The sequence below is a fragment of the Miniopterus schreibersii genome (genome assembly GCF_964146895.1).
Source record: "Miniopterus schreibersii genome assembly, chromosome: 21".
NCBI classification, from domain to species: Eukaryota; Metazoa; Chordata; class Mammalia; order Chiroptera; family Miniopteridae; genus Miniopterus; species Miniopterus schreibersii.
Genome location: NC_138123.1, coordinates 12,517,268 through 12,541,474, shown reverse-complemented (window position 1 = coordinate 12,541,474; position 24,207 = coordinate 12,517,268). Strand labels below are relative to the sequence as shown.

Sequence of the window (24,207 nt, the reverse complement as noted above, 5' to 3'; positions counted from 1 at the left end):
TCTCACAGGAAACTCTCTTCACTCGTAAAGCAAACCAATCTTTTGATAAAGAGAACAAAATATTGGCTGTGTGCTAGGACTGCCCAGGGCCTGGAGATGAACAAGTCCACAGTTTCTGCCCTCAAGGAAGCCAAATTTAATCCTTTTAACTCCCCCCAAACAAGCACTCTGAGTGAAGCCTGTGTGTTATATAGTATTTATCCAGAATGCTCTGCTTTCCTGTACCCCTTTATTTTTCTCTGAAAGATGATGCAGCAAGAAAGGGTTAGTAACACAGTCAGAAGAGAGCCCAGCTGAACATAAATAGACTGAAGAGGTGATGCACAGGAGGCTGGGGAGTAAAGGCAGTGGCCACAGAAAGAACAGCTGAAAAGTCTGAGTGAGAAGGAGACGGAGGCCAACAATTGAAGCAAAAATGCTCTCCCAAGTTGGAAAGCCTTGGGCTTGTTTTATAATCATCCCAGTTAAAAAAAATTATGATAAAAAATATACATAATATACAATTTTCCATTTTAATCATTTTAAAGTGTACAGTTTAGTGGCCTTGGACCTGTTTATAGACTAAAGGGAAGAATCGATTGAGAAAGAAAGGCTGCAGAGAGGGCAGGGAGAGGAGGTTGTTGGAGGTCTGTCCTAAACAGGATTCCCTTCTCTCCCACATGCTTCCCTCCCTCTTCCAAGTTCCCCAGCTCAGTGAATGGCTGTATCATCCCTGCCTCTACCCTTCACTTAATAATGTCTACTTTACTTCACAAATTTCTTTTATGCTGTTGTTGTTTACAAAGCCTTTATACATTTTTGATCAGGGAAAGGACAATCTCAATGTCAACTTGTCCCCTAGTTATAAACTTGAGCTTACAGGAGTCACTGCCCTAAAGACACTGCCCCTACTGACTTTGATGACATAAGTTAAAATGAAAACCTCCCTTCTCTTCCCTAGGCTTGTATGTTTAAAGAATAAACAGAATCCCTTGCAATAGCCAGCCCTGTACTTGGCCTTGGTGTAAGATCAAGATAGGGAAACAGGAGCAAAACAAAGCCAAGAGCACTGTAACCTGGTAGCCCAGCAAGTACAAACGTCACTGGAACAAAGCAGCAGGCACCAAATAAAAAACAGTTGGTTCATCAGCATAAAAAGTTTATACTTTAAGGTGCGCTCAACTCTTCCACATGTGGACATGTGCCAATCCTGGTGGCCAACAAGGAACCATAAAAACGAAGCTTAAAAAACCTTAAATCCAGTAACTACAATTAATGTAAAATTCAAAGCCTGGATTTACCCAGAAAATCCTCCAAAATCTAGAGCTAAAACCACTTCCTTTTAATACACTAGGAAGTCTGTTGTAAAGACACGACCTGGTCACATTCAGATTTGCATTAACCTGACTTACAGCATACCAATTCCCACTATTCCTTCCATGTCGGCTCATGCATTATCTGTATTAAAAAACGAAACAACATGCCCGGCCGAGCGTGGCTCAGCAGTTGAGTGTCGACCTAGGATCCAGGCAATCAGGGTTCGGTTCCCGGTCAGGGCACGTGCCCAGGTTGCGGGCTGCAGCCGATCAATGACTCTCTCATTATTGATGTTTCTCTCTCTCTCTCTCCCTTCCTCTCTCTGAAATCAATAAAGATATATTTAAAAACAAAACAAACACAAAAAAACCCTGAAACAACAACAGAATAGAGCTCATTTACTCAGCCACTAAGTAAAGGGCTGGGCAACTTTGATTTCCCACTCCCGAGAACCAATCTGATGATGCCTGCTTTATTCTAACCATTTCCTCACTGGCTCCTCATCTGTACAGGTGATAAAACAAAAACCTCTTCTTTCATTAGTTTTTGTATCCAAGGAAAATTCAGTACTTTCAATCTCTCCAAAAGCTCTAAAATATTCTTTAAGTTGTTCTTCAGAAGTATCTGGGCTCAATCCACCCACAAAGACCCTTTTGGGGGGTGGTTCTTTCCCTTTTAAAGCTTTGGCCTCTTTGGGGCCTTATCAACACTACCAGCATCTTTTTTAAAAAAAAAAAAATGTATTGATTGATTTTAGAGAGAGAAGGAGGGAGGGAAAGGAAGGGAAAGAGAGAAACATCGATTTGTTGCTCCACTTATTTATGCATCATTGGTTGATTCTTGTATGTGTCCTGACAGGAAATCGAACCTGCAACCTTGGCGTATCAGGACGATGCTCTAAGCAACTGAACTACCCAGCCAGGGCAGCAGCCGCTCTGAAAAGCACAAATCCAAATCCTTTTGATCTTCTGGTGACTGGGTCCGTTTTAATTGGCAGTCTACAGCTTGCCCAAATTGAGACAAATATTCAATCAGATCTTTCTTGCCTGCATCTCAGCTCAAGCCTCCAGTAAACATTTTTACATCATCCTGCTGACTCCTGTTTGCGTTGACCTTGGGTCCCTCTGCGAATTACTCTCTGCTGCTGTACTCCATGGTGGTGGAGCTGTCCTCCGGGCGTGCCGGCAGGTGCTGGCGCACAGTTCGAGTCTCAACACCAGTGCGGCTCAAATTTCTTAAATCTGTCCATTTCCGTTTCTACAGCCACTTAACAGTTCTCGAACTATGATCCCACAAAAGGATTATTGCAAGAGCATCATAAGCAGATTTCTTATCTCCATTTTTAGCAAAATGTGTTTCTAAAACAAGCGAATCACACCAACTCCAACTTGGAATCTCTCGATGGCTTTGCACAAAATCTAATTCCTCTAGGTGGTCTCAAAGCCCCTCATGGCAAAGGCCCTGTGTACCTCTCCAGCCTCAGTTCTTACCATCATCCCTTCTTTGCTTCTTGGTCTGGTCATGTTAAACTACTTTCAGTGCTGCAACTATGCATGTTCTCTAGTCCTTAAAGTAAGCCGGTGGTTCCCAAACTGCCATACTTTGGAATCGACTGGGCTTCTTGAAACTACTGATGCCTGGCTTCCTCCTCGAAATTCTGATGTAATTGGTATGGGGTGAGATCGCTGCATAGGGATTTTTCAAAGCTCTGGAGTCATTTTAATGTGTAGTGAGGTTTGAAAACCACAGGGAAAGTTATTTGCTCTGCTAGAAATACTTTTTCATCCATTTCACCCGGAAAACTCCTAATCCTCTTTCAGGCCTCATTTAAAAAAATCCATCTCTAACTCCCTACACAAAATTAGCTTCCCCTCTAACTAGTGGCCCCGTACAGTGGGCTCCCACTAGCATGTCTTGTATCGTAGTTGAACATACAACTGTCTTCATTCCTTATCAGACTATACACTTAAGAGGATTAGCAGAGAGGCTAACACACATTGTGGCTATGATAAACGTTTGATGAGTGTGCCGAATATAACTAAACCTAAAAAGAAACATTCAAGATAGCAAAATAAGTTCACAGAATCGAGAAGAGAAGGAACTTGACAATGAGCAAATGTGGCTGTGGTTGAAGAGGGAATCACTTACCTGTTTAATGACATAGTAAATCTCTTCAGAATTGAGAACACTACTTTTAATATCACCTGGCTTGCATGGAATAATTCCCTTATACAGAAGAGGTGTGTAGCATTTCATCGCAAACTTCAAGTCACTGACATGCCTCCTTTCCTCTAAAATATCTTCAAACTCATCCCACTTTTTGAGCTCCTTCTGTGGACAAGGCAAATGAAAGAAAGTAATACATATACTGTAAAATAAATTAGGACAGGTTAGGGACTATACTTGTAAAGCTTTATTTTTCCCAAAATTTTTATTCTGTGACATATGAACAAAAGCAGAGTGATCTGTTGTTAGATTTTCATATACCAAGAAAAAAATGTAATTAGAATAAAAAAACTGATATTGAATTATCATAATGTTTTGTTTTTATATTTCTGACTGCTATCTTTGTAAAGCCAGGATCCCTTTGGGAAAGTTAACAAAGATAGCAAAGATGAGACATTAAGCTGTAGAACAATCTGATCAATTTTACAAGGTTTCATCAATCACATCGATAAACTTGCTTTGTCTGCTTCTTCCATTTAGCTTTAAAAATGAAATCAAAGCATACGTTAGAAACTCAAAATTATGTCAAATCAAATAAAATGACATGGGTGCAAGTAAAAGGAAGATTTACTCAGGAAAAAAGTGTTACCACATAAGCTATTGTCAAGCAGTCTGTATTTGCTGTGATTATTTTATCTCCTTTCAACCCATTGAAAATCAGCTTCTAGTCACCCGCTTCTGAAAGTGCTGTTCATGAGGCTACCAATGACTTCTGGACTGTTAATTCTTAAGTTTGTTTTTTTATTATAAAAGTCATAGTAGTAATAATAATAATTATAGGTAACAGCATAGTTGCTTACTAAAGTCAGGCACTATTCTAAGAACTTACCATGAAGCAACAATTCTATTTTAAAACATATCTTTTAAAAAGGAGCAATTCTCACAACAAACCTGTGAAAGCTATGAAGTAGTTTTTCTCATTGCCCCATTTAACTATGGGGAGACCAAGGCACAGAGAAGTGAAATAACTCACTAGAGGTTCCACAGCCATTCATTCATTGCCATTATAAAAAAGTGCAATGACTATTATTATTTCTTTTGAATTTAATCATTGAACCCTGGCCTCTGTTTAGTTAGCTCCTAGACCTCTCTACAGCGCGACACCTTCTCAAGTGCCTCCTCCTGTCCCGGCCTCCCACCACCCTGAAATTCTCCTACTTTGGTTTTTAATTCAAGACTCGTAGCAGTAGAAAATCTAACTCATTTCTCTAATCCAGGGTTCCCAACCTGGGGGAAAATTTCCCCCCAAAACTACACCTATGTCTTCTTTCTTCCCACTCCCTTTAATATGTTAACATCTCCAAACCTCTTCTTCATTCCTCACATGTATTGAGTACTCTAACTTATCAACTGGTTTAAAATACTAATTTGCTATGCTTCGAATCTTGTCCTGGTCTCTTCCCCTATCTGAGCTCCTCACATACATATTTAGTTACAAACTTCACACTCGGCCTTTCCAAAACTGAACTCAGTTCTCCTTTGCACAATCCTACCACCTGATTATTTTCCTGAAATCGTAATCAACAACTACATGGCATTTGTATCATTCTAGACCCCTCCTCCCCAACCCCTTAACTTTTTGCAAATCCAGTCCACCCAATCCTATGAACGTGGCCTTTAAGAACATATCACAGTACATTGATGTAAATACCACAGCAGCCTCCTCACTCGTCTCCTTGCCTGTTTTGCCCCCTCCATGCTGCTAGGTACTCTTTTGAACACAATTCTGACCAAATTGTTCCTAAAATACTTAAATGACTTCCCACCTCTTTCCGAATAAGACCTGAACCACTTCTGGTGTCATCTGAGAACCCACCATGCCTCATGGTCCACTGAACAGCGAGTGATTTGTATTCGCCCAACACAGTTCATTATTGACATGCTTCTGGGCCTTTGCACAGCCTCATCTCTCTGGCTGGAATGCCCTGTTTCTTTGTCATCCTTGCTGTAGGCGTTACTCTTTGGTGAACACTCTCCTTGAGTTCCCTGGATTGGATTACTCTGCCTTACTCATTAGGCCTTCTTTACCTACTATGTATATCTACTGTGGTGTGCATCCCATAACACTGTAACGGTTTGCATGTCTGTCTTCCCACTACGGTGCAATTATCTCGAGGACAGGAGAGTTTGTGTTCTCCTTGTATTTCCAACATTGAGCCATGTTTGGAATGTGCATATTTCATCAATAAAAAATGTTTTGGTAATAGAAAAGAAATAAAGAATGTTAAACTGAGACCAGGATTAGGCATAACAAGAGTATAAATAGAAGCAAAAAGCACTCATGAGTTTTTATAAAAGAGTAGCATTTAAAATATGCAAACTTGAACATTTTAGTGCCCACATATATAAATACAGAGAATATATGAGAGAAAAATCTTACTGCTGGAGTTCTGGTGTAAAACTGCAGTCATAACATATCACATACTCTTGTTTTTAAGGCTGGGGAACCTTCTCAAATTTCACATTTCTCATTAATAAAGTAATATAGAGTTATACAGACTCAGACTTCGTAGAATGCAACAAACTACCATTATAAGTTACATATTTATAGGGATAAAAGGGATCTTAGAGACTTCCCATTTAGTGATCCTGGGGGTGGGAAGAGAAAGGATCAGAATCAGCTGGGGATATCTATGTATTGATCTACCTACTGACCTATCTATTTATCTATATATAGAAAGAGGGGAGAGGAAGGGTGAAAGGCAGTGAAGGAGAGAGGGAGTCCTCAGACAAGAACCCATAAAAGAGAAGAGTAGGCATGCATATTTTGAAAAGCATGCCAAATATCTATAATCTTTCCATTGTTCTCTGTTACCTGCAGGATAAAGTCCACACTTCTTAGCACAGGACCCCAGCCCTGCCCCGCATTCCCCTTTTCCCAAGAGTCCACCTATACAAAGACCTATAGCTGCCTAAACAAGCTGTGATATCTCATGGCTCCCCACATCTTAGTTCAAGTTGCTACCTCTAAGAATAACTCATTGTCCAATATCTGAGCACCTATTACATGCTTGGCATTGTGGTACATGGGGTTAGAGTGCTGATGAAGACAGACTTGGGGTCTCTTTTATGAGTAACCAGGTGCATGGTGGTACCAGTTAGGAGACAGGGCATTTATAAATGGCGCTCCCCTGCTGTTCATCTGGATAAACTTAGCCGTCAACCACAGTTCCCATTCACCTCCTCTGTGTATCATTTTCCAAGTCTCGCCTAAACTAGACTGAACTGGTTTTCTCCTTTGAGTTTTTACTGAACCTTCAATACATTTTCATGACAGCATCTGAAATAGTCATTAAACTTATATTTGGTGTCTCCCATACAAGACTGTGAACTTCTTGTCTGGGTAGGTTATGTGTCTTACACATTTTTGTATTCCCAGTTCCTTGTAAGAACTCCATCATTGTAGAAAGAAAAGATAAATGACTGAGTGAAGCCACTTTTAAACCCTGTTGATGACAACAAACTTCTGCCCATCTGGTCCTAACCTAATGCCTAACCCAGTGGGTTTTAATACAGGTTGCACGTTAAAATAACCTGGGACACTTAAAAAATACTGATGCCCAGGCCTGCCTCGAGATTCTTGATGAATTTGGTCTGTGAATGGTACCTGGGCATCAGAATTATTTTTCAAAGTACTCCAAGTGATTCCTACACACAAGTTGATTATGCTGGAGAAGTATTTACCATCATAAAATAAATATATTTACACAGCTACTCACCCAGGAGCACAATACAGAGGAGCCCAGGTAGGAAGACTTGGGTGAAGTCTTTTCCTCCCACTGTTTGTTGTCCCAGTCTTAATTACCTCATACAGGCCTCTCCTCATTCATAGCTAAACAGGCTCTCCCTGTTCTTCTCTTTCCAGTGCTATGGAGGATACATCCACCCACCAGACAATGCCTAAGAGTCCACAACGTACCAGGTACTGTCCTATAGGCTGAGAATACAGCATTAATAGACAGACAGAGGATATGCACTGAGGGAGCTTACATTCCCTAAGGAAAGACAGACAACAAAGAAACAAGGTGGTTCACTTGGGGATCCACCACCAGTGGCATGCTGGCAAATGCCTGACTATGGGAGAGCCCTGATTTATAGCATTTGCCAGTTTCTGTGGTTCATATGTATACTCCCACCATGGCAGATTTCAAGCTGTACAACCAGACTGAACACGGAGATGGGGCAAGATGTGCAAAGGCCACCATTATATAGGCTTTCCACCTAACATTTATTTCCAATAAATAGACATATATAACCTCAAAAGCATAGATAGTAAAAGTTAGTAAAATAATTAGGAAGTGCTGAGTTTTGAGTATATATTACTTTTAACAGAATCTATTTAATTATAAAGTTATATCTTAATCTTTAATTTTTTTTAATCTTCACCTGAGGATATGTTTATTGATTGTTAGAGAGAAGAAGGGGAGCAGGGGGAGATCGATCAATTGCCTTCTGTAAGTGTCCTGACAGGGGATCTAACCCTCAACTCAGGCATGCACCCTGACCAGGAATCAAACCCACAACCCTTCTGGTGTATGGGACGATGCTCCAACCCACTGACCCACCTGGCCAGGGCTCAAATTTAATTTTTAATAATGGCTGTGTTTTAACAATAGGCTCACAAACTTCATGAACGTTTAACTGATCAGCTTTGACAGTAAGTACAAGACGAGTGTAGCCAACACTGGAAAGAGAATACTGCAGCGACAATGAGGCAGAGAAACTAATGAGAGTGAGTGAGTGGAGCGCTACTTTAGACTGAATGGCTGGGTAAGCCGTCTCTGGGGAGGTGATGTTTGTGCTGGGACCTCAACAATAAAAAGAGCCAGCAAGGCTGGGGAAACAGCATGCTGCACAGAGGGGACCACGAACACTCTGAGGAGAGAACATGTGAGAAACACAGAGCCAGTGTGGCTGAAGCCCAGTGAACAAGATCAGTTAACTCAGAGGCAGCACTCGCCCGATTATAGCGTCTTGCAGCATGTTGTACAGAGTCAAGATTGTCATTCAGACTATAACAGGAAGCCGTAGTTTGGCTGAGGGGTACACCAGCGACTACTCACTCCAGCCTTCTTCCCATCCTGTGGTCTCACTGAAAGATTTCAAGCAGACCAGTGGCTTCAGATACAACCTACTTGCTGATGGCTGCCAAATCTACCTATATGGACCAGACCTTCCTCATTTGCTCTGCTACCATATTTCTAACTCTATTTGAGTGTCTTCCAAGCCCCTTGTGATGTATCTGGTCCACAACATAATAATCCACAAGTTAAAAATCATTAACTTTGCCTCTCACATCTCAAACTAAGCACAACCCCAATCATTACCCTGACTGAACCTGCTTCTCCCCCGCGTTTCCTATCTGGGAAAGGCATCACCATCCGCCCAGTTGCCAAATCCCAGAAGCCAGGAGTCGACTTCAGACTGCCTCCTTTTCCTTAGCCACCACTCAGCTGCTCTAAATGCCCCACAACTCCCTTCTCCCCAGACTCACTGCCAATGCCTACTTCAGGCTGTCTTCCCTTCCCTGGACTACTGCAAAGGTGTCCTGATCCATCTCCAGGATCGTGGCATCAAATTTCCTCCCCAGCCAGGCTCTCTTTCTACAGTCTCTACTTAAGTAAAGTAAGAGAGGTTATTCGTACAGATAATCATGCCAGAAAGCAAGCAGTTCTCTTAGACCTTCAATGTACAAATGTGATCATCCTTAAATGGTGCCCTATAAAGTTAAGATTTTATCCTTAAGGGTGAGTAAACCTGATATATAAAATTCCTTTAGGAAATATAATCTGCCTACTTCCTTAGTTTCGTTTCTCATGTCCCCTCTATTCTACCCTTACCTAAATACTTGGTTCCCCCAAACATGCAAGGGAGTAGTTTTCTTCCATCAGCAGCCTTCCTCTCCCTCATCTCCCATTTACATCTCAAAAGCTCAGCTCAGGTGTTACACCCTCTCCTGGAGTCCCCAAACAGGTCGGGTGCTCCTTCTCAGTACTCCCACAATATACTGTGCATGCTTCAGCCACTGCCCTTACTCAACTTCATGGAATTATTTCTTTACTTTTCTGACTTCCTATGAAGTCCTTAAAGGCAAGGGCTGGATCTTTAACTTCTATATCTCGGACATTGAGAATAATGACTTAAGGACACTTTAGGTACCCACTGCTGCAATGTTTGTTGCAATCAGCAGTATCTTAAGTATCTCAAATACCACTCTCAGATTAGACAGAGCCTTGCACAATCACGGTGTGGCTGAAGAAACAAGGACAGCCTGAAATACTAAGATAAAGTTCAGGTTATTACGAGAGTAAAACTGTGTAGTCACAAGAAGTGCGCAGCGTCAGGTGAGAGAAAGCTCCTGTACAACTGCCTTAGTCTTTCACATGAAAAGCTGACACAGGTCTCAGCAGAAAAGAGCCACTGGCGAATGGGGAAGTAAAATGTCCACTCTTTCCTTCCATACACGTATAGAAAACTGTGCTCAGTTCACAAACCAGGTCGGGGCTGAAAAAGCAGCCTATGGCACGCCAGAGCCACACAGCACCCCTCTTTCCTACACTCTTTGCATACTCCCTTTGGAGTAGCGGCGTTAGAGGTAAAAATATTTCCACCACAGAGCTGCTGGATGAGAAGGAAGCCACGGGGAGAGAGGTTCAAGTGATAAGCCTTAGAGAAGCAGATAGACAGTTAACAGCATTTAGGAGCTCCTAGCCCTGGCAGGTGTGCGCAGTGGTTAGAGCCCGTGGGAGGAACCAACCAATCCCCCCCCCCCCCAGCTCTCTAAAATTATCCTCGGGTGAAGATGAACAACAACAGAAAAGGAGCTCCAGGGTGCCACAAAATGTAAATTTCCTCGCGTTCCAAAGAATACCGCTGTCCCAATTTGAAGGTAGGCGCATACACACATTCTCTTTTGAAACCTTTTTTTTTTTTTTTTTTAAATCGTCCCCTTTCCCTGTATTGACTTTCCCACACAAATTAACGTTAATGTTTAAGTCAGAAAGTCACACTAACTGCTAGGACGTGCGCGGTTACATACCTTTAAATGCATTCTTTGATTTCCTCTTAAAGTAGATAAAAATTAATGTAGTTTAAAAAAAAAAAATCAGTTACCCCAGGATTGTGCAATCCTGAGAGCTACGAGGATTGAAAATTGTGAGTGACCAAGAAAACGTTTGGCTGGCATAAAAAAAAAAACAAAAAAAACCCAAAACGGGTTAAGATCAGAGAGCGAGGGGAGGCGGCGGGGGGAGAAGAGGCAAGTTGGAGAGAGGCTGGGAGGATTAGCTGTCTCCCAAAATGACCTGGGGGGGGAATACAATGACAGATAGAGGACAAAGACAGGCAATAAAAGTTTCCAGAAGTTCAAGTCTTCCTAGATTAAAGAGAGACTGAAGCCGTTAAGGGCTCTCTGCCCACAGAGGAGCCAAACACTTTCCTGCCGGGAACGCGGTCGGCCCGAGAGACGGTCCGTCCCGCCCTCGCGGAGACGGAGCCTCCGGTTCCCGCGCCCGGGGCCGGGCCGGCGGGAGCTTCCCGAGGCCCTGCGCCCAGGGGACGGAAAGAGAAGGGACGAGTGGAAAGGAAGCGGAGGAACCACCGCCGCCCGAAAATTGAACAAGCTCACGCTCGGTGACACAGGGATGCAGCGTTGCCTTGGAAACCGAGCCGGCCGCCCAGCCCCTCCTCGGGGAAGTCGAGACCCGCGGTCCCGGGCACGGGGTCGCGGCCGGGAGGGAGACGGGACACGGAGGAGGGAGGGTCCTCTCTCGGGCCCGCCCCGGGCCTCGCTTCCCTGGGCGCCTACCGAGTAAAGGAGCACGACGGAGCCGGGACTGGCGGAGCTGACGGAAAGCCAGGACTTAGATGAACTGGAAGAATCCATGGTGCGGCTGCCGTCCCGGGCGGGGCCTGGGATGCTTCGCTAGGCGGAGGTGGTGTGGCGGCTGGGGGCGGTTCTTCCGCGCGGGGCGGCCCGACCTCGCCGAGGGCGGTGGCACCCTCCGCTACCGCTCTTCGGGACCCCGGGCGCCGCCATCTTGGCCGGGACGGAAGCCGCGCGGGGTCCTGCGGCGCGCGCAGCCGGCGGAACCCGGAAGCGAGGGCGCCGCGCCGCATCCCGCGGGCCGGCGGGCGGGCTCCGGGGGTCCCGCGGGGCCGACCCCACGATGGCGCTGGAGCCGGGGCCGGGGCCCGGGCCCTCGTCGCCGCCCTCCTGTCAGCTGCTGGACGCCGTGCTGCAGAACCTCTACGACTTCGGTGAGTGGGGCCCCGAGTCCACGTGGAGAGCGGACGGGGGAGCCGAGGGTCTGCCGTGCGCACCGACCCGGCCGGGCCTCTGCCTTCTGGCTCAAGGTTCTGGGGAGCCGGCCCCCCTCAGCTCGACCGCCCTGCAGCGGTACCGGGTTCAGCACACACCTTCTCCGCCTGTCACCTTTCTCCCGCCCCCTCGGTCGAGTTATTCTTCAGGAATCACACCTCCCGACTCTCCCTTAGCGTGGCGACCGGCCGAGCGGCGGGTCGGAAGCACCGAGGCTTAACCGGGGCGATGCGCGCGGCCCTTGGGCTTTCGAAATTGCCCGCTTTTCACTCTGCCGGACCTCTGGGCAGCCCCCACCCCCACTTCCCGTACCCAGCTGACCCTCGTACGTTAGTGCCACCTCGTCCTGTTGGAGCCTCATCCTTCAGCGCGTCCCCTCCCCAAGGGCTTCAGAGGGTCCTTTCACATTACGCTTTTCACAGCCTTTTCGTCCATAAGTTGGCGGAAGGGAGAGGGAGGGAGGGAGAGAGAGAAACATCCACGATGAGAGTCGTTGATCGGCTGCCTCCCGCACGCCCCCTGCTGGGGGTGGAGCCGCAACCCGGGCCTGTGCCCTGATCGGGAATCGAACACCGATCTGCTAAGATCGTAGGTTGATGCTCCACCGCTGAGCCACACCGGCTTGTCAGAACCTTCAGGTGAGTGGGCAGAGTTGGAACAGGTGAAACAAAGAGGAGCTTTAGTAGCAAATGAAGGCATTCAAGTGAAGGCAGTTGTTTTAGGTTCATCTTAATTCATAACGGAAAGAAGATAGGGAAACAATAATGCCCACCTGTAACCCTAGAAAATGTTAAAAACAAAAAACACACTGGCTGTCATTTTTAGTACAAAGCAGACATTTTTTAGTACAAAGTGTGAGCCAACTAGGATTACCAGTCTGGGACTATTGCCATGATGACACTTTTAGTAAGGACCAAGGTGAAGGCTTAAAATAACCATGTTAAGGAGAGTCAAAGACATAAATATAGTTACCTAGGAAAAGATACCGCGCATTTTGGATTCTGTAAATTGTGCAAATAAAACTCTCTTTGAAGGAAAACAAGCTTTTCTCTGTGTGTAGATCAGGGTGTTTCTAGCTGTGGCACGTGTATACATGCATTTTCGTGATTTGATATGGGCGGTAGCTAAAACCAAAAATATTTTTCCTTCTTGTGTTTGAGCAAACAGGAGAGGCAGAAGATGAAGCAGAACAGAAAAGGGTCAGAAGGAAAAGGGAAAACAAGAAGAGAGATGTGAGGACACCAGAGGTGTTGGGGGCGGAGTCTGCTCCCCCACCTGGCTCTCTCGTAGGAGGCCAGAGGAAGAGTGCCTCGAGCTTCTTCTCGGAGCTCAGAGAAGAGCTGCAGTGTGGCCCTGCTGTGACCCTCACTGGTGCCCCTGCAGGACCCCAAGTCCCTCCTGCTGCAGCACCTCCCTCTCCCCTGGATAAGAGGGAGCCAGTAGAAGTGGTGGAATTCCACAGCAGAAATAAGAAGAGAAAACAGAAGCTGGATCAAGACGAGAACACAAAGGTAATGAGTTGGTTAGTTTATATGTATAGGGTGAAAACCCTGATATTGTAGAATTAGGTGGATATCTTTGTAAGACTATGTCAGGGATCCCCAAGACCATACCCTCAGGCTTGAGGATTTGCTGAAAGCACTCACAGGACTCAGGACTCAGCATATTATATCATAAGTTATAGTTATGACTTATAGCAAAAGGATACAGAGTAGAATTGGCAAAGGGAAAAGGTACCGGGGGCAAAGCCTGGATTAAACCAGATGCAATGTCCAGGGGTCCCCTCCCGTGGAGCTGCTTAATTTCCCCAGCAGTGATGTGTGACTGCACATGGGAAGTGCTGCCAAGTTGGAAGGCTCACCCCAGCCTGGGTGTCCAGACTGTTTATTGAGGGTCAGTCATGTGGGCATATAGACTGACCTTAATTATTTAAGTTCTAGACCCTCAGAGGAAAAGCTGGTATTCACCATAAATCACATTGTTAGTACAATAGTCCCCCCTTATTTGTGGTTTCTCTTTCTGTGGTTTCAGTTTACCATGGTCAGCCTCGGTTTGAAAATATTAAATGGAAAATTCCAGAAATAAATGATACATAATTTTTAAATTTCATGCCATTCCGAGGAGCGGGATGAAATCTCACCCTGTGTGGGACTTTCCTGCCCAGGACATGAATCATTCCTTTGTCCAGTGTATCCATCCACCCAGTATGTGTTCCCTGCCTGTCAGTTGCTTAGTAGCTGTCTTGGTTATCAGAGAGAGAGAGAGCACATTCACATAACCTTTTATTATAGTGTATTGTTCTAATTGTTCTATCTTATTGTTAGTCTTTTTACTGTGCCTAATTTACAAATTAAACTTCATCGTAGGTATGTTTGTATAGGAAAAAGCATAGTATACATAGGGTTCCGTACTATCTGCAGTTTCAGGCATATACTGGGGGACTTGGAATGTATTCCCTGTGGATAAGTGGGGATGACTGCAGGAAACTATCTGGGCAAATTTGGTACAGCGTGGGTCAGGGTTTCAGGTGTGAAGAAACACTTACCAGATGGGACAGTCTAATTGTTCCATCCCCAGGAGCAGGCCAAGGGCCAATGTTGAAAACAGGACTTTCTTGGGAGTATGCAGGGATTGATAAACTCAAGTCTGCTGAGTTAACACTTTCCTCGTCACAAGCCCTCTGCTTAATGGTGCTCAGAGAAAACTCAGTCATTCAACAACTGTTTTTGGCCACTCTTCTAGTCACTGGACTATAACATTGGACAAAGTAGACAAAACTTCTTGCTCTGAAGGAACTTACATTCTGATGAAAAACAGTTTGATTTTACTGAGCAGCAATTTCTCAGACTGAATTTGTAAGTCTCACGCAAAGTTCAGTACATGAGAGAGATATGGTTGTTCATCCAGACTTTTTTCACAAGGATATCATAATGGTTTTGTTAAGTTCATTGCTAAAATCCAGATACTCCATTTTTGTAGCATTCCCCATGCCCTTTACACTCCCCAGATAGTTCTGGAGGCCAGAAGTTCAAAATCAAGGTGTTGGCTGGGACGTAATCCCCTTCTTGGCTTCTTCCAGCTTCTGGTGGCTCCAGGCATTCTTGGCTGGAGGACACTTAGAAGGACACTTTTCATTGGGTTTGGGGCCCATCCTAAATCGAGGATGGATCTCATCATGAGATCCTTAATTATACTACAAAACCCTTTTTCCAAATAAGGTCACATTTACAGGTTCCAGGGATTAGAACATATCTTTTTGGAGGCCAAAAGTCATCCCATTACAAAGATAATTTAGGCTCTGTTGTCCTTTCTGAATGTATGAACACATGCTGGTGCCCAGTGTTTACTACATCTTTATGGTTTAAAAAACCACCTGTGCTCAGGCCGGTGTGGCTCAGTTGGTTGGAGCGTCATCCTGTACAGCAAAAGGACATGGGTTTGATCCCTGGTCAGGGCACATTCAGGAGGCAAATGCTTGATGTTTCTCTGTCACGTTGATGTCTGTCTGTCTGTCTGTCTCTCTCCCTTCCTCTCACTAAAATCAATAAAAAAACCCAAAAACACCTGTGTAATCTTTTCTACAGTTCTGGTAGCACTTCATGTCAAGCTCAGCAGCATCTCCTCAAAGATTATTACTTCATTCTGTAATCACATCTACCTTTATTTTAGGATTTTAGGTCAGCTTTCTAACTCTTACACCCCAAATACTGAGGCACTATGTACTGTTACAGGCAGACCAAGAAGAAATGGATTCCCTTGGCCCTTAGGCCAGCCAGAGCCCCCAAGCTGGCCACCCAGGGGAGGTTACAGTGATTAGCCTTACCCCAGTGAACCATCCAAATGTTATGTTTTCTGTGTGTACCACTGCTTTGCCATATAATTCTGCATTTGGAGAATTTAACTTTGCTTCCTCAAGGTCTGGGTCTTCAATTTCCTCTTACACTCACTCATGTTTCCCTTTCTGGAGTGGAAAGTGTTCTTAATAGAAAGGACAAAAAGTTGGCATTGAGTGAATCTGCATTTCCTTGTTTCTTAATAATGGAACGTCTACAGGAGACTATTGAATTGTCTTTTTCTTCCTACTCCAGATGGGCCCCTTTTCAGTGTGGTTGGCTTTTCTCAGGAACCTCAACCCATTCTACATTTTGGACTTACTGACATTAATGAAATTTTTCCATTGTCCTTGGTGCTCTGTCCTTCTTTTTAAAATTTAAACTTTGAAAAGGTGAATGTGTCTGGCTAAGGAGACAATATGGACACAGTAAAAAATGTATGCACATGAAAAGGCTTTAGAATGTTTCGTTGCAACATGTAAATAAATACAAATGAGTGTAATGCTAGTTATTATGTCATATCCTGGGCATAGGGAATGCCAGGTAGATAGTTGGGGCTCATTAGGATACATAATTATATGCTAAGAGTTTGTACAACATGGTAGAACACAGTTGTGCCCCAGCTCTCTAAAAGCTTACAAGTTATTGTAGGACAGTCCAAACAGAGATGGAATCAGCAAAAGTTTATTATAAACTAATGATAGCCTCCATTGATCAATCAGACTTGGCTGGTTATCTTTGAAGACTACTTGAGGACAGAAGGGATATTGGCCAGTTGGGCAGCAATACAGCTGGCTCTGCCCGGACCCAGGAAATGACTTTTTCCCAGAACTAAGGCTTGTACCATAAATACTGTTGTTAAACTGTATTGTGTATTGAAACAGGTTTTCGTGGGGTGATGCGGTAATTTAAATATGTATTTGGTCTTTGTCCCCACTCTGGCACAGGACTCCTACTACCCTTGACTTCCTAAGAGATGAGAGTGGTAAAGGTGTCTTTTATGTTAATGAGGTGACCTTTGGGAAGCATCTAACGATGGCAGCTGGTTGCCTGAAGAACCAACCTTGTTGGTTGGAATTTTCAGTCCCACTCCCCTGGCTTCCAGGGAAAGGAGAGGGGCTGGAGATTGAGTTCAGTCACCAGTGGCCAATGCTTTAATCATTCATGCATTTGTAATGAAACCTCCATAGATTCCCAAAAGGACAGGGTTGGAGAGCCTCCTGGTGGGTGAACATGTGGTGGTGCTGGGAGGGAGGTACAATGGAAGAGGGCAGAGAAGCGCTGCTCCCTTTCCTCGTGTCTTGCTTGTACTTCTCTCCCATCTGGCTGTTCTGAGTTTCATTCCACAAATTATTGAGTGCCTACTATCTGCCAGACCCAGGAGGTCAGCAGTTAACTGCTACAGTCCTTTGCCCTCAGGGAATATATCATTTACTGGTGGAGTCAGGCAAACCCCAGGAAAGTGAATAATATAATTAAACGGTTATAAGCCCTCTGAATGAAAGACGTAGGGTCCTGAGAATAACAGGCAGAAGCTTCTTTAGGTAGGTTCTCTGAGGAGGTGACATAAGGCTAACTGCTCTGTTAAAGGCTGCTTGTCAAAGGAGCCAGAAGAGCAGTTCGAGAAAAGAGTAGGCTGTGTTGCAAGTACCCTGAGGTGTGGAAAGGCCTGCGGGGCCCAGAAGCTGGAAGACTCGGAGTAGGATGAAGGGGAGGGTAATGGGAGCTGGCCAGCCCTTGCCAGTTCTCGCAGGCGATGGTGAGGCCCTCAGGTTTTAGTTTAAAGTACTTGAGATGCCACCAAAAAAGTTTAAGCAAGGGCATGAGGTGATTTATGTTTTAAAAAGATCACTGTAGCCCCTCCGTAGTAAATAGACTGCAGGTCAGCTCTTAACAAGAGACATGAGGGGCCTGAGTTAGGACTTCACTGCAGGGGTCCAGGTACAGTGGAGTGGCATGGGCTTGGGGTGAACCCATTCTCAAATGAGTATTGCCAGTGAGTAAATTCTAGTGCTCTTCGGGAAGTGTCACTTATAGCTTAAAACGAAACAAGTGGAGATCAGACTTGAAGACTCCCTAAGCAGACAAAACCTTTTTAGACCTGCAAGCAAAGTTTAACTTAGCCCATTTTGCAAGACAAGTGAGACTAACTTGACCTGGGTTACTTCGTGCTTTTGGCTCCAAAAATCAAGCAAAACTTACATGTCCCCCAAATTAATATGAAATAACCATTAACCAATCCTCTTTCATTTAAGAAAATTCTAATATTGTCACCAATCACTGAAAAATAAATTCACTGCCTCCATGCTCTATATGCTGCTTTAGAACTTGCACCTCTGAGTGTCATTCTGTGTTAGTTTGAGTGCTCCCGAGTTGCAAACAGTCTTTTTGGTGTGTGCATAATACACTTTTACTACTTACCACTTCAGAGACTCACTGGTTTTACTTCTGTTTTGATAAACTTTTGATATATCTTACTGCGTGTGGGACAGTAAGGCTGTATGAGTCAGGCTAGGCTAGGCCGTGGTTCTATAACAAATAGTCCCTACATCTCAGGAGTTTAAAAGCAGAAGTTAACTTTTATTTCCTCGTGTTACATGTCCATGGAATTGGCAGGGGCAGAGTGTTCTGCTCCATACCATCCTCACCTAGGATAATGGGGGCTCCACCTCTGGAAGGTCCTTAGTTGTTTGGTGAGGAAGGGGAGTTGACAAATGGCTCTTAAAGGTTCCATATGGAAGGGACATACTTCCCCTGTTCACATTTCTTTGGCCAAAGAAAGCCATGTAGCCCTGTCTGACTTCAGGGGGGCAGTGACGCCCGGTTCTATGCGCCTAGGAACAGAAGAGGACCCAGTGTTGTCCGTAGGTGGGAATCACAGCCTCCCACCACAGTGAGCATGAGGAGGAAGAAAATGAAACCTCCAGTTGTTTCTACATCAGGGAATGCGTTGTGAGTAATGTACCGAAGTGGTTTTAAAGCTACGAGTAAAAATTAACGTTTGATAGTATTGAGGTTGTCCTAATAGACTCAGCATCATGAAATAATTAGCAAGAATTTTTTCCCAAATGTTTGCTTTTATTATAAACTCTCTCAGAAGCACATCAACACTACAAAGCTATGAGGTTGCTGGTGAAATGTTAACGAGGACTTGGGAACCCCAAGATGTCTATCCATGTCTGGCCAGACCTGCTACTCAGGTCTACCCTTGATCTGCACAGCCCCTCAGCCCAGATGTCCTCACAGCCAGGTGAGCTGCAGGGCAAGGACTGGGTATTCCGGGGGCCAGTGCCAAGGGAAGCAGGGACATCAGAGGCTGTGCCTATCCTCTGTGGGCCAGTTTCTCCCCAGGACCCACGGATTTCAGCCTCACAGTAACCGGCACATAATTGGCCAAGAATTTTATTTCAGTGCGTGGGTCCTCTTTAGATCGTTGCATTGTAATGCTGACCTTCTAATAACAGACCAGCCAGGGGCAGCTGTGACGTCTCCATAGTGCTAGAAATCTGATGTTCCTGAAAGAAATTTTCAACTCAGAAGTTTATTAGCTGTTGCTTCATGCGAAGGCAGAAAAGAGAAGAAGACCTTTTCAAACATTTAGAAAAGGAGATAAATGTTTCTTGGGATTTTGGAGATCTGTGGATAGTATACTTATTTTTAATTGAATTTATTGGGGTGAAATTGGTTAATAAAATTATGTAGGTTTCAGGTGTACAATACCATAATACATCAACTGTATGTTCACTACCCCAAGTCAAATCTCCTTCCTATACTTTTTCCCCCCCTTCCTATACTTTTTAAAAAATATATAAATTTGTATTTGAGGATTTGGTTATGATGATCCTGGAATCATTAGGATTTAATCCATTTGTTCTTCACAAGTACTGTTTATCATATTAGTTAGATTAGATGCACATGCCATTGGAAAAGATATCCTAACTTCAAAGTAAATATGGAATATTTTCCAGTCATGGGGGAGGAAATAAGACTTTCTGGGGTGGATAAATGGAAGTGCTCCACACAGCATCCTCTGCGCTCTGGCCATGGTCTCACGGCATTTGATTCTGTGATTGTCTGAAGAAAATTGTAAGCATAATAAAAGCATGGTAACATGAAAGATGCATTTATGAGGTTGACAGCACAGAGCTAGGCCATGTACCTAGAGCATGGCAGTCACCCTCTGTGATGGGATCCAGTTAGCCCAGCACCCAGGCCCATCCAGGGCCAGTGTCCAGGTGACAGCAGGCGAGCAGTGCTGCGAAGGGTGCTGGGAGCCTGTTGATTCCTTGTTGGTGGGTTAGTTGATGATGAGAGCATCGGTCAAGTCTTCCCGTTACCAATCCTCTGCTGCACACTTATGATACTTTATCCTGTGTCATTGTAGTAACCCCCGGAGGTTAGTACAGGGGTCCTCATGGAGACAGGAGCCATCATTGGTGGAAACATTCAGTGAGTGACCCACATGCCCACCACATAGTGGTGGGGGACAAACAGGATAAGCTGAAGTACAACTCCAGTTTGGGGAAGGAGAAACTAGAAGCCTATGGACTGCAGTGCACAGGCCACCGCCCAGCGTGGTGGAAGATGGGACACGCGCCGCTCTGCCCCAGCATAGCCCCCGCCCTGCGGGGCAGGACTGGCAGGACCGCCTTTCCAGACGCTGCCCAGCCTCTGCCGCCTGCTTCCTGTCTGTCCACATTGGGGGTGCGATTGAGTCGGGGCCTCTGTTGTTGGCCAATACAGATTGACAGTAATTTCTGGTCAATTCTGGTCTCTCTCACCATCTTTTCTTTTCTCTTAATTTCTCATCAGTTCTTTAATCCTTGAGACCTTAAAATTTTTTTCTCCATTTTTCTTCCATTAGTTAATTAGGATTTTGTGCAACATGCTTGTATTATTGTTTGGTATTTAGGTATCTGGGCCAGTTTCAAGGCTTTTTAAAACATGGCCACTCACTTGTTGATAGATACAGTAAAGATGTAGTAACAGATGACCTTAATAAGAATTTTTTTTCCTTTTCAGACCAAAACTAGTATCCTTGAGAAAGATGTGAATATACAAGAATTTAACTTAGAAAAGGTATGTGTTTTGAAATTGTTAATTTTCGCACCTTTATACTACCAAAAAAAGATGACTTATGTTAACATGTCCAAGGTTTGGGGAAATGGTTAAACACATCACTACACTCCCTTGCTTGAATATCATGCATTCATTTGAAACATGGTAGTTTATGACTGCAATACCAATGCTACAGTGGTGAGTAGGAAAAGCAGGGAAACTGTGTTCTGTGGTTGTAACTAGGTTTTAAAATTGCATGAGAAAAAAGACAGGAGCAGGTAATTCAACGGCTAAGAGTAGGTATTGGTGACTTTTTCTCTTCTTTCTACATTATCTTTTAAAGAAAAAACACAGGTCTGTGTTTAAAGCTGTGATAAATGATTTCTAAGTGTGAGTAGGTATGTTTGGAGAGGTACTTTTAAGTTGGAATTACTGCCTTTGTGGGTAGCATCTTGTTGTAGAATGTCCCGAAGTGCTGCAGGCTCTGCATTTACTTCTACTCCTATCACTAATTCCTGCAGAGAGACTGCTTTGCTTCAACTGTCCTAATTAAACACAGGAACAGTGTCGCAAGATGCTGGTCACATTGTAGGAGACCTCACGCAACTCCTTAAACCGTCATAGCAGTCTTGCTGGCTGCAGGTCGTGAGAATACACACGGGTATTTGACACACAGCACATTGTATCTGAAACGCATCACTGCTGAGCGTGTATTCTGTGGAGTTTTTAGAATGCACTTGGGTCTGATTCTGTTTGTGTCTCCAGGCTCGGCTGGAGGTGCACCGGTTTGGGATCACGGGTTATGGAAAAGGAAAGGAAAGAGTCCTGGAGCGGGAACGCGCGGTTATGCTGGGTGCGCAGGTAAGGGGCTGATTAGCCTCCTGTCACCAGACGGGACATGGCAAGCCAGGGCAAGGGAAACTGGAAGATTTGTGCAAAATAAAGATTGATGCCATGTGCCCCTTTTCTTTCATTTCAGCCTCCCAAAAAGAGTTATGTGAATTACAAGGTTTTGCAGGAGCAGATCAAAGAAAAAAAGGCAGCAAAGGAAGAAGAAAAGAGAATGGTGGGTGTGATGGCCTTTTCTTCACTAAAACTAGAGCAGAAAGATGGTTGCAGCTTGTCACAATGGCATGCTTGGAAAGGTCTAGAGTTAAGTGGTCCGGATCTCTCCACTTATTCAGGTCTGCAGCCTTTATTTATAGGAATGGTTGGCTTGAAGTAACAAACTGTTCAGATAATGTCAGCTACTTTGACTGTTTTCCTATGCTCATTCCTTTCTTTGGTATTTCATGTTGTACAGTGCACAAGGGCTTATGAGACACTATAGGGGGATGGATATTGTACTACCTTTCATCTGAAATGGGAGGTTGGGCATTTCTGTTGTCAGTCTTCTCTGGAATGGTCTTTCACATTCTTGAAAGGGTTTTAGGATGAAACTCTGAGTCTGTTATTTTAATATGTTGACTCAAAAAATATTAAAATAAATAGTGTCTCATGGCTTTTGATCATAGACCTCTTGTCTTTTTTTGAGTCTCCATGTCCATTACTGATACATATATTATTTTAAATTCTGAAATCAGGCCCAGGACACAGATATTTTCAAGAAAAAGAAGAGGAAAGGGCAGGAAGACAGGTGAGTGACACCATTCGATACTAGGGCGGAATGGTACAGATAAACCTATTGATTAGTTCTGAAAATAAGCCTGTCAGAGTGCTTCACAGTCTCTCCTGTGTCCTAATCAACCCCTTTAAGGGGAAGACAGAACTGAATTGGGAACCTTCTCCAGTCTCCCATTTTCAAAGACCAGAAACTACAGGCGGAAAAGTTGAGATTGACATTTCCAACAAAGACTTCTGTCCCCTGCTGATGTAGCATGGTCTGCGTCTAGAGCACCTGTCCTTTGACACTGCACGAGGCAGAGCACCATAATTTGAATAACAGAATATTGATTTTGTTGCTTATGGGTGTTTCTTAGCTTTTGTTCTAGTGCCTTTTCTTCCCCCCTCGAGTTACTATTTCAAAACTGACCCCTTTTATCATAACCTGTTTCTTGGACTCTGTGAGTTTGCACATGCCATCAGCTGGTCATGTGTCCTGCCCGTGTCTGTCTATTGAGGGCGCACTGGATGCCAGGCACATAGGCGTCTTAGGTGTTGGGGATACCGCCATGAGCACACTGAGGGCATCCCTACCCTCGAGAACCTTACATTGTAGTGAGGGAAACACACCAAAGCATATAAACAGATAAGTACAGGGTGTCGGGCTGGCATGCTCTGTGAGAAGAAATCACTGGGGGAGGACCGGGAGGGATGTCATTCCAAGGAGGTGACATCCAGGCTGAGACCCAAGTGAAGAGGAGGGGGCCGCCTGGAAAGACTGTGTAGAAGAAACCAGTGCAGAGGCCCTGAGGCAGGAAGGCAGTTGGCTGTTTCAGGGACCACAGGGCTGTGCCTGGGAGGGGCGAGGCTTTGCAGGAGCGGACCATGGTGGTCTGGTTAGTGGTGCTGCGATCCTTCTTTATAAGCTTAACTCATACTTTTCTCTCACTTTAAATCTAGGAAATCCAAAAAGAAGAAATCAGCTCCCAGTATTTTGTCAAGTGGACGGGTTGGACAGGTTGGAAAATTCAAAAATGGGACATTGATTCTGAGTCAAGTTGATATCAAGAAAATCAATTCTTCCCGAGTGGCTAAATGAAGTGCTCTGTGAACTAAAGAGAGGACTGGGAAAGGGCCATTGCACTGGGACAGGACCCGTGCAGGACTTCTGGACTCTTCTTATTTCCTATTTCATAGGCGGCTTTTTCAGGGGAAAATCAAACAAATGATAAAGCTTCTGGTTGCTGAAGTGTCTGATGGCCCATGTTGAGCCAACCACGCGTCATGTGAGTGTCAAGTAAAATTATTGAAAAGATGCTTAATTTTCTCAGCACAGGTCACTCAAGTTTCACTTTCACTGGTGTTTTGTGCATTTCTTCGTAATAAGGTTTTTCATAAATTTACTGATTCATAAGGGCTAATAATTAACTTTGAATTGCCATTTAATTTAATTTTCTAAAAATGATTTAATGCTACTGTGTCATGCAAGAACTAAAAATGTGATGATCTGTCAGTTATTTTGTGGGAAAAGGAGCTTCAGTGTTCAGTTTCAAGTATATAAATCTTCCTAAGAAGTTATGTAAATAAAATACAGCTTCTGTGTATATGTGGCTGTGACTATTAAACAGCAGCAGACGAGTTTGGCTCATATCCTAGTACCTGCATGTAAACGAGTGCTGCCTCCAAAGTGACCCCCCTGGGTGGCTAAACATAAATGTTTTAATGATCTCACCCTTGCTGAAAGTGTTTCAAAGCTTATGGCACATTTTTAAAAGTCCTCAATGCTGGAAATCCATTTTGGCTTTTTTTGCCAAAAAATTTAGACCCAAACCTAGTAAATAATGACATGTTGGTCAAGACGGAGGGTAGAAA

General features: G+C 44.3%; 2 protein-coding genes across 3 annotated transcripts in view; one reads left to right on the top strand and one right to left on the bottom strand.

The window, feature by feature from the left end:
- Positions 1–11,414, bottom strand: part of GNPAT (glyceronephosphate O-acyltransferase) — a 28,094-nt gene extending 16,680 nt beyond the window's left edge. The window contains exons 1-2 of the mRNA XM_081123728.1: positions 11,330–11,414; positions 3,445–3,627 (exon numbers count right to left, since the gene is read on the bottom strand). Coding sequence (XP_080979854.1) covers positions 3,445–3,627; positions 11,330–11,407 — 261 coding nt within the window. The 5' untranslated portion in view covers positions 11,408–11,414. The remainder of the gene's footprint in view (positions 1–3,444; positions 3,628–11,329) is intronic.
- FSAF1 (40S small subunit processome assembly factor 1) lies at positions 11,389–23,939 on the top strand (the record flags this gene model as incomplete). 2 transcript variants are annotated; one of them, XM_081123729.1, is made up of 7 exons in its annotated part: positions 11,389–11,781; positions 13,003–13,353; positions 20,698–20,754; positions 21,499–21,594; positions 21,713–21,799; positions 22,317–22,369; positions 23,296–23,939. In XM_081123729.1, the coding sequence occupies 7 exons, from the start codon at positions 11,389–11,391 to the stop codon at positions 23,432–23,434; spliced, it is 1,176 nt and encodes a 391-aa protein (XP_080979855.1). In that variant the 3' UTR covers positions 23,435–23,939. The 2 variants fall into 2 exon arrangements, with proteins under 2 accessions (XP_080979855.1, XP_080979856.1); XM_081123730.1 differs by having other exon boundaries at positions 11,691–11,781; positions 13,010–13,353.
- Between the last annotated feature and the right edge of the window lie 268 nt (positions 23,940–24,207).